Source organism: Paralichthys olivaceus, chromosome 16 (assembly GCF_024713975.1).
Source record: "Paralichthys olivaceus isolate ysfri-2021 chromosome 16, ASM2471397v2, whole genome shotgun sequence".
In the NCBI taxonomy this organism is placed as follows: domain Eukaryota; kingdom Metazoa; phylum Chordata; class Actinopteri; order Pleuronectiformes; family Paralichthyidae; genus Paralichthys; species Paralichthys olivaceus.
Genome location: NC_091108.1, coordinates 14,855,532 through 14,865,870, shown reverse-complemented (window position 1 = coordinate 14,865,870; position 10,339 = coordinate 14,855,532). Strand labels below are relative to the sequence as shown.

At 41.8% G+C, this 10,339-nt stretch overlaps 1 protein-coding gene across 1 annotated transcript; it reads left to right on the top strand.

Annotated features, from left to right (window-relative positions):
- The first annotated feature begins 248 nt into the window (after positions 1-248).
- mtf2 (metal response element binding transcription factor 2) lies at positions 249-10,180 on the top strand. The gene is made up of 15 exons (XM_020109896.2): positions 249-563; positions 1,255-1,456; positions 2,022-2,103; positions 2,770-2,880; positions 3,009-3,109; positions 3,265-3,437; positions 3,556-3,651; positions 3,822-3,890; positions 4,642-4,765; positions 5,476-5,543; positions 5,661-5,831; positions 6,032-6,146; positions 6,368-6,426; positions 6,769-6,870; positions 7,879-10,180. Exons 1-15 carry the CDS (start codon positions 559-561, stop codon positions 8,252-8,254), a joined length of 1,854 nt encoding a protein of 617 aa, XP_019965455.2. The 5' UTR covers positions 249-558; the 3' UTR covers positions 8,255-10,180.
- Positions 10,181-10,339: the final 159 nt, after the last annotated feature.

Below are 10,339 nucleotides of genomic sequence, written 5' to 3'. Positions count from 1 at the left end.
TTCAAACCGGTATTTCAGCGCCAAAACACAACTTCCGGTCAACTAATCCGAAATTAAATTAGTCTCTAAATAGCACACGATGTCGTAGCGCCAGTCAGGGGCCATTTTATTATAAGAACAACTGAGCTTTGTTAGTGTAATTGTACTTAATCTGCGAAGTTGGCTGGAATTTAAATTGTAATCCCGAAGATCACAACACAAGAAACTACTGAAAACACACACATATCCGTGTTATTGGTCTTTGAATGGGCGGATGTGGCTGCGCTCAGTGATTAAATGTCCTGCCTACATTTTCAAATGTTTAAAAAAAAAAGGTGAACGCAGCCGCAGCTCTTCCCATAATGCACCCCCCGATCACCAGCGGGAAACCAAAATGGCGAACGTGCTGGGGGAAAATGAACCGTTTGTTATTTTCTGAGGAAGACGCGAGCCCCTCAAGTTTCCGCGACGCGCTCTCGAGATAGATTCAACCGCAGGAAGGCGCGGGACGACGGCGGCTTCAGCTTCGGGCTCATTTTTTTCTTCGCACGAGTCGTTGGTATCAGCGGAGGTGACCGAATGAGGTATTGTTGTCATCATGTTTTCCTCCTGTCGGGGGGTGTGGGTCCGTCGGTCAGCGACCTGGCCGGGGCCACGGCGGCTCCGCATGCGGGGTGTTCATGCTAAGAACGAGGCCTGGTGGCTAACGGCTAAAAACATCATTTTAACACGTTTTACGATCTCAACGTGTCTCTATCATCTCCACTGGCTCGTTTTTATCACCCGGTGCTCGAACAAAGGGAGTGTGGCACTGACGGACAGAGGCTTGGTGGAAACATAAAAAAAATAAAATCGAGCGCTTGTACATGTCAAAGATGAATCTCCCACAGCGTAAGATAACAAATAATCAATGTTATATTTGTAGAATTACAGTTGCACGCTGTCTCTGACACGCTCGTGTGTTGAAAAGAGTTCACAATAACCTCCGATTTTAATTTAGGTGGGTCACAGACGTGCTCAGCAGTGATCTGCAGCCATGTGCTCGCTGGTTCTGGTCAATGAGCAATTAGCACTAATTATGAGAATAGTCAGGGGTCGTTTATTCCATTAGCGGGGAAAGGTCATGTGTTTGAACCACTGCTCTGGAACAACCTTCCATTGTGTTTTCCATCACCAGTACACATACAGCACAGTGCTGGCAATTATGCAGGGAATAAAACATCACCTGAAAATACTTAACCCATTCCAATATCCCACCCTCCCCCTGTTTTTCAGAGACTCAGGGGTTGTGGACCACCTGTCTGTCCATCACAGACCTCACCCCCAGCGGCAGCAACAGGCTGTGTCCTTGTCCCCCACAAGCCTCTCTGCTGGGGGAGAGTATGGAGATGACGACATGTCTGGCAGGTTCACAGAGGGACAGGACGTCCTGGCCAGGTGGTCAGACGGATTGTTCTACTTGGGGACAATCACAAAGGTAAGTGTGATTCCCTCTGGTGCACAGACATCCGGGCATTTCGGAGCTGTGACTAAGTCTGCATTTTGTTGGAGCTGCAAGCAAACAGGTTATCAGCATCAAGATAGAAATATGACTGTATTTTATGGTGCCAGAGGATAACTTTGAATTTGTGTATTGCATACGTTAGTTTCAGTAGAGTTTGCAGTAAAGTACAAGGCAATCCACAGGGACCGTCCTTCAGTCCACAAAATTTTAAACTTAATTTTAGCGCACTAGAGCAGTTGGCTGGAAAACAGATGTTATTGGATGACACATGTTCTACAAAAGAGACAAATACCAACTCCAAATCTTCATATTATCTTCCATCAGGTCACACTAACAAAAATACCACATATCAACAGAAAGGCACATTGAATTTCAGGGTAGAGTGTGACATCCTTGTGTGTGAAAGAATGTGTACCCATGGTAGGATGTCTGATGTATTGCTTGCTCCTGTAGATGTGAGTCTGTTGTCTGATTCCTGGGTGGTGTCTTTAAGAACAGTGTGGTATTCAGGAACACATCAGTTTTCTCTCCTTTTCAGATCGATCGGGAGAAGCAGCGATGCTTTGTTGTCTTTGAGGATCGGTCTAAGTCATGGGTTCTTTGGAAGGATATCCAGACTGGTAAGTTCATTCATTCATAAAATATGGATCTTTATCACTTTCTTGGGGGAGACCACCTGCTCTAAAGATTATTATGCAATGTTATTGCCCAGCTCTACATTTTAGCACCAGTGTTTTATTTAGGATAAATTCCTGGAGTTGCAGTGTTGCTGTTCTCTCCCACTCTGAAGAAGTTCAGCTTTTTTTATCTCCCTATACCCTTCCTGCTGACAGTTAACTGTCCAGTGTCTGGCATCAGTAACAGCAGAGAATAAAGCACATGTGGAGATGGACAGAGACACTAAAGTCTATACATTCAAAGATCATTCTGTTAAAATCCAAATATGTATTTATAGTTAAGTTAAACATGATTTGTAAGATTTAAAAAATTTAACATCTCATTAGATATTTCTTTTTTTAACATTGACTAGTTCCAACATGAGGTGATGCTTCTGTTTCTGCACAGCTGTATATTTACCGTTTTATAACTGATTTAGAAAGTTAACAGTGGTTGAAAGGTTTTCTGCTGACCTCCAGTGGATGAAGTTCCCACACCGCAATGTTTTATTACACTCTGACTGTGGTTACCAACCAACAGCCTGATATTCTTTTACTCTTACTCATACTCACTAGCCTTTACGACAGCTAGCGGTGGTTGTTTGTCCTCACGTCTTCTGTCTGCTTCAGGGGATGAAGATGATGATGACGAGGACGATGATGACATTGTGTGCTCCATATGCCAGGATGAGACTTCAGAGGAACCCAATGAGATTGTCATTTGTGATAAGTGTGGACAAGGTACTTAAATTGAACAGCTCAGCTTTTGATCTCTAATCTCTGGCCGTGAGGGTTTTCCTTATTCTTGAATGATGAAGAATGATCCATTAGATAGCAGTTAAATCTAAATGTGTTTGTCGTCTTTAAAGGTTACCATCAGCTGTGCCACTCCCCCATCATTGATGCCTCTGTCATTGACTCCGATGACAAGTGGCTCTGCTCAGAGTGTGAGCTCACTTCTATGCCTAAGGTACAACTTTTTAATGAGTGTTTATTTACCTGACAAATAGCTGTTTTGTGAGAATCATTATATGCTCATCCTCAAACGTATGTAAAGCAAAATGGAGATGATCTGTCGGCAAATGACATGTTTGTTTGTGCTTGGTTTTATTTTCGGGTAAACAGAGAGGGGGTGGACACAGGAGGGGGGCATCTGCTAAAAGCTTCCTGCAGCCAGAGCAGCAGCAGCACATGGAGCTGCACCTCTCCTTCCCTTATGCCCTTGAAGAACTGGTGTGGGACCAAGGCCACAAGACTAACATCCAACAGTGTTACTGCTACTGTGGAGGCCCAGGAGAGTGAGTGTATTCGATACAAGAATCTGAATACAGAAATGTCCTACATGTGCATGTTTTTCAGAATCATATATTGCATACATGGGTACAGTTACCACTCTCTCTGGGTCTTTGGTTCTAGCTGGTACCTGAAGATGTTGCAGTGCAACAGGTGTCAGCAGTGGTTCCACGAGGCATGTCTCCATTGCTTAGAGATGCCCATGCTCTACGGAGACAGGTGCAAACACCACTCTTCTAAAATACATCTGGGTTTTCTTTAAGTTTTGGGAGGGGCAATCAGCATTTTCCCATCATTTTGAACCAGTGTGATGACAACATTTCACATAACACTTAGGCATCAGCAAGAAGAAAAGCCAGCTTATGGGGTACTGTGTTTTTCGCCCTCAGGTTTTATCTCTTTATTTGCTCTGTTTGCAATGGTGGACCAGAGTACCTCAGCCGACTGCCTCTCAGATGGTAAGTGAATCTCAAGAAATCAGATAACAGTCACAAGCACGTGGCTACACTCCTTTCCAAAGTAGTCTGTGTTCCCATTTTAAACCGAATGATCAAGATCTACAATGAAGCTCCAGTCTTACAAGTATCTTATTGTTTTTCTAAGAGACGGAACAAATAGATTAATATTTTCAATGTCCCACCGCTGCATAATTATAACCACTGCTGCTTCAGTTGAAGACAGTCTCCTGTCTGAGTGTCCTCCCTCCACTCTCCCCCTGACCTGCGCTCACTTTACACTTTAACAATAAACCCTGACACTAATCAGAATTTATTAGGATCTGAACAGACTGACGTCTACTTTGTGTTGATTTGCTTTAGAGTTTATGAGGCATGTATTTAAACACGTACACACTGTGGACACGTAGTACAATGGCTACACACAACACATGAAGTGCATAGCCTGGATATCAGTTAAATTAACTGGAACTTTGTGGATTCATGATCCGACACAATCGATTAATAACTAAATACATATGGTTATCAGTTTCAAACACACACAGGCTGCAGACAGGAGAAAAGTCCTTCCCGCAGTTAATCAGCAACGCAGAGGTGACGCCCTGTTTATCCAGGACCATAAATAAGAACTAGCAGGTTTCAGGATCAGCTCTAAGTCTGAGTGATTCAAAAAGAGCAGATTAATGAGATGTTGTGTTAATACGATGTTCGAAAACCAAATCATGAAAACTCTGCTTTTCCTAAAACGTATCAGGGAGGACGTCACACACTTGAGTCTGTACAACTTGAGTGTGATCCACAAGAAGAAGTACTTTGACTCTGAGATGGAGCTCATGGCTTACATCAATGGTAACTGGGAGCTGCTGCAGCTTGGGGAGGTAAGATGATAAGTCACCAGTTATTTAGTTCAAAAACAAAAAAGCATCAAGTCACGCACGTTCATCTTAATATGAATCTAGGAATACACAACAATTACTTTCCCAAAATGTATGCTTGGTGAGAGTTAGTTTTGTCTTTTGCAACACCAGAGCCATCCCCTTCGAAACTGAAAACATATATACACGTTTGGTTTTACTTTTGGTACTTTCCAGCCTTAAATATCACCAATTTCTCGCTGGTTCTAGCAAAAAAACTATGCTCCTGCTCATCACTTCTTACTGCTCTGAATAGAGTTCTTGCCAGTGGAAGTACAGCACAACAGTTTTTGGGGGGGCGTAGAAGAGGGGATTTCTGGGAAAGGAAAATTACAGTTTTATCTGGGTGAAACTAATACAGTTTAAAGACATGGTTTCAAATTAATAGATAGATTTGCGTACTTGCCCATTGCACCCAGCATTTTCAGCAGGCATTTCTGATGCTGGTGTCTATCACCATGTCTTGAGTTTTGGATTTCGCTCACAATGTCTGGACTTAAACCAGCTTTAAACTTAAACTTTTTATGCAGCAGCTCAATACATTTGAAAGTTATTGGAGGCCAGAAAACCCTGCCTGCCCATTTTTGGTTTTGAAACCATATGCTGTCTATTTGTTTTTGGTTCATGCACTGTGACTTTCTTATTTGATAACCTCTCCTTCCCCTTATTTGCAGCTCGCCCACACACCAAAATCAGAGCGATTTGAAAGTGTTCTGGAGGCGTTAAACAACAACAGCAGATTGTGAGTTATTCCCTCACTTTTTAATCATTTATGATGTTGATTTGAGTGTGAAACTGGTCGATAGACTCTTTCTTGCGTGTTCCTACCCATGATTACCTTTTTTTCTGTCTCTGCCAGGTTTATGTCAGGGAAGGAGGTAAAGAAGAAGAAGCATTTGTTTGGTCTGAGGATCCGCTTCCCTCCTGCTCCCCCCAACTCTGATGAGTCAACCAGTCGAGTGATGGAGAGGGCCTCACACGAAATCACCATTAAAGGGTGCAAGTCCAACAAAATCCTGTCTGCCATGAGGTAAGATGAGGAACCTATTGTTAATAAGTAAGTAAATAATAACATAAGTTCTGATGTCCGTGTGCTTAATAAAAGTCATACAACCTGCAACAAGCAGTGTTTTGATATTGTTCTGCTCATTGCACAATGTGACTGCTGAACAGTTACTGTTTTTAATGCACAGCTCTCATGACGTATAAACTGTTGTTTTGTTGTTGTAGAACTTGCAGTACTTTAACCAATGGCAGAGACAAGAAGAAGAAAAAGAGGAAGCAAGGAGCATGTTCTCTGGAGAGACTAGCTAAACCACAACACCCCAGTGAACTCTTGCCCCAGGTGAGTGTTTGTTCGTGTGTGTGCATTTGTGTGTACGCCTTAATGGGTGTGAGCTGGGTGTGTACATAGCTTTTTAAGAGGAGTGGGTGTTTTTGCCTTATTCTGTAAACATCATGGCTCATAGTCTTGTGGAAAAAAACCGTAACCTCTAATGTGACAAAGTACTTTGCTAGGAGGAAACCCCCTGTGAAATGCTAACAGTTTTCATTTTGCCTCGACAGCAATTGAGAAAGCCTCTCCCACTCGAGTCTCATGCATTGGATCACTTAACTTCTATCAAGTAAGTAAGCTAACGTGTTGCAAAATGTGTGACTGGTGCACTGTGTTAGTGAAGGTACTGAAACTCAATGTTTCTTAATGGACTCATTATTGTTATTTAATCTCGACCACAACAGAGAATGTTTATTCATTCCTGTAACAGTTGCCTTGACTGATTGCCTGTTTTTCTCAACAAATAGTCAAAAACTGAAAATATGTTTAATTAACAATGATATAACAAGTCAAGACATTTGAAAAGCTTGAATCATTGACTGGCATTTAGGCTTTTTTAATTCAGTTTCCCCACCTTGTATATGCCGTAAGCTTCAGCAGTGGTTTCCATTCTGTTCTTCCCAAACGACAGGAGTGACAGGTCTGCGCTGTCTTCAAGAACTTCAGACGTGGAATCAATAGGAGCCCTGAGCACCTCAGAAACTACCTCAACTAGCATTTCAAGACAGTCCAGGTAAGCCTGCTGTGCAATATTTTCCCTTCCTCACATTGACATCTGTGGCTCTATAGATGGCACTGTGTGATTCTTACATTGGCCATTGTAGAGTCATTCTATGTCGGATAACAGAGGCCTCCGTTCTGTCTCTCTTTTCTTAGCTCTACACAGTGTTCACTGTTATGAATAGATATTTAACATAAACAAATTAGCACAAGCACCTGCCAGAATGAGACTTGAGCACAGTCAATTTTCTGAATACAATGAAGTGAACAGAAACACAACGTCTTAACAATCAACAATAAGCCGGTTAGACACTTTGAATCTTTTGCATTGTGTTAATGTAACTTAGGGATACTGCATTTCAGCAAACCCAAATAGCCTTAACTAAAGCAATTTGAACAAATCATCCCTTGTTGAATTCACAAAGAAACAAAATGGACATATTTGAATTAACACAACAGTGAAAACATTCATCACAGTGTCACTGGCCTACTTTTGAACTAACTCACAGTAGGGAAAAGTAGAGTACATAAAAGGCCCCATTTAACAGCTGATTTAGTTTTCCTTTTTCTTTATTATCATTTAACAAACTGCAACCAAAATAACGATCCTTCAGTTGAACAATATTTCTCGGCAAAAGAGATGTAGAGAGACGAGTCAGGAGAGTCTGAATGAATCTTGTGCTGCTGTGAGGGAACAATTGACCAATTTAAGGAAAGTATCAATCATTATGTGGTGATCAGTGTTGATATTGTGGCGATGGTTACAAAAATATCAACCAGAACAGAAAAAATACATTTGATTCTTAGTGAAACTGCAGTGGGTCAGAGGACATCAGCTGAGCATATACATGGTCCAGGATGGATTTGCGTTGACACTGCTAAAAGAACTTGGACATGTGGCCCAGCCCACCTCCGAATGTGGTCTGGCGTGATCAGAGCGCTGACCAATCTGAGCTGTATACACTCTGTTTTTATCTCAATCGTTTTTTAACTTCCTCTCTTCCTATCAAACACCCTCCAGCCTCTGCAGCTCCAGCAAGATGCGCACAACAGCCTGCATCATGCCCGTTTCCCCTCCACCCATAAAAAGGAAGCGTGGGCGACCTCGGCGGGCCTTGCAGCCCCCTAACCCGGAAATCCCCCCACCCAGCCATTCAGACCCAGACCCCTCCGCGACAGTGATGATGAACTCCCTCCCAGGGCCTTACTCAACAGACATAGTTCATGGAATGGACCCCAACAGCCAGCTCTCCCACCTCAAGAGCTCCATCAGCAGCTATTTTGGTGCGGCAGGACGGCTGGCTTGCGGGGAAAAGTACAAAGTCCTGGCCCGACGGGTCACCCTTGATGGCAAGGTGCAGTACCTGGTGGAGTGGGAAGGAGTCACCGCCTCCTAGGCTTCTCAACGTCATCATCACTTGTAACTTTTACCTGGCACCTATAAGAGGTGAATGGCTGTGGTGAGGACAGTTCCACAGCTTGTATTTGAAGCATTAGCCTTTGTTTCGTTCAGACAGGAGCAAGTTTTGCCTGTTAAACTCACTGTAAAGCCTACTGGTTCTGTGCAGTCCATGTGATTATAGTACATTTAAACATATGTATTTTGATTACAGATTGAAGATGAGGCATTGTCCTTATACTGCACCATATTTGTGTTATTCTGCTATTAATTCTCATCTGCTTTGAATGTTTACAGAGACCCCCCCCCCCCATTTATTCAGGTGCTAGTAACTGATCAGTGCACTGCACCTGTAGGCTTTCAGTGAACCGTTATAAGGCTTAAATTTCAAACATCCAGTGATATGCTTTTTATTTCCAGACCTATTAAGTATGGAACTGTACAAAATGAACAAAATGTTGGCCAGGCATTTATATGGTGAATCCTGGGGGAGGCGAGAAAGAGGGGAAGTTATTATTTTTGACTAACATGCAATGAGGAATTACACATGTTTTGTTAACATTTATTTTCTTAACTAATTAGGTAAATAAGGACATGTCCCTTTACATCAGTGTCCCCTCCTTCTCTAGTCTCAACCGCAGGTACCTCTTGTTGCCTTGGGCGTAAACTAGGAAGGAAGAAGTGCTCATTTGTGAGTAGAGGTAAAACTAAAGAGATGTGCTGCTGCAAATGTTTTATTTTATATGAATTATACAACATTTATTATTACATTTTCTACATTTATGTTCTCTTTTTTCCATTCAATGGGGCAGGGTTCTCTAATTTTCTTCTTTTTTACTAATAGATTGCACATATCAAATTATATCTGAGAGGACATCTCATTTTGAACAGTTGAGCTTTGTCCAGCCCCTTCAAGGCAGCATTTAGCATGAGAATTTTGAAAATAACAACCCCAAAGAAAATGATCATTTCAGTTAGTAATTGTTCAGAATCCTATATCTAAGAAGATACCTGGTAATCTGTGTGCGTTCTGACAAAACCTTGATTTCATGGTAAACCTTTTGTTTAGAAATTTCAATCTCTTTGTCTAAATAAATATACTTTTGAAACATTCTGATTTGAAATTAATAGTAATGCTTTAACATTGAAATCTTTAAGGACCTATTTAGTTTTTACTTTGTCTTATAGTTAATCAAAAAAAAGTGCTGCGTAAAATGATTATTATTTACCCAGTCCCCAGTTCAAAATTGTTTTGAATTTTCTTTGTGCTGCCTATGCAAGTTAACCCTGGAGAAATGTTTTGTTTCATACTTTGACGTGACTTCAAACTCCTTTTACCATTTTGAGCATTAGACCTCGTTTTGGATTTGGTCATGTGATTGGTGCAACAAAAACCATTCACCGTGTAGTCTACACACTCAGGACATGCCCATGAAAACGTGTTTTGAGCAGCATTTGCAGCGTGACAGGAAGTTTTGATGCTTTGTTTACTCTGTTTTAGGTCAGTATTTTTATATTTGGGTCGTCAGTTTGTCACATTTCTTTGGACTGTCATGTACAAATAAACTGTAGTTCATTTTTACTGCTACACTCGTCAGAAAACTTATCACTGGAGAACTAATATGCTGTATGTCACTGCAAGACGTTAATATTCAGTTAGTATGACTCTCTCCTTCTGTTTGGAATGGACAGAGCTGTTTGATGCTGACGCCTCTTCATTGCCCGGATGTAGTCGACACATTTAAAGCTTCTCTCCTGCGGAGTCAGTGTCTGGGCTGACCCTTGGCAGGCCGCTGCAGCCAAAGAATCTTCTTTGTCTCTTGAGATTCTTCTTGTTATTACATTTTTTACTCACCATCATATAGGTTGACACGTTATTTCCCAACCTGTTTTGTTAAATGATGAATAAAAGCAGATATTTTTATTTTTGTTGTGTGTTTAATTTGCCGTTTGGAGCTAATATGACATCATCACAACCTCCACATTAATCTACTCATATGACAGCAGAGCTGCACGCGCCGTCCTTCGCGGCTGCTGTCATTGACAACCCCGCTCCACCAATCACGTCACGGCATTAGTCGTC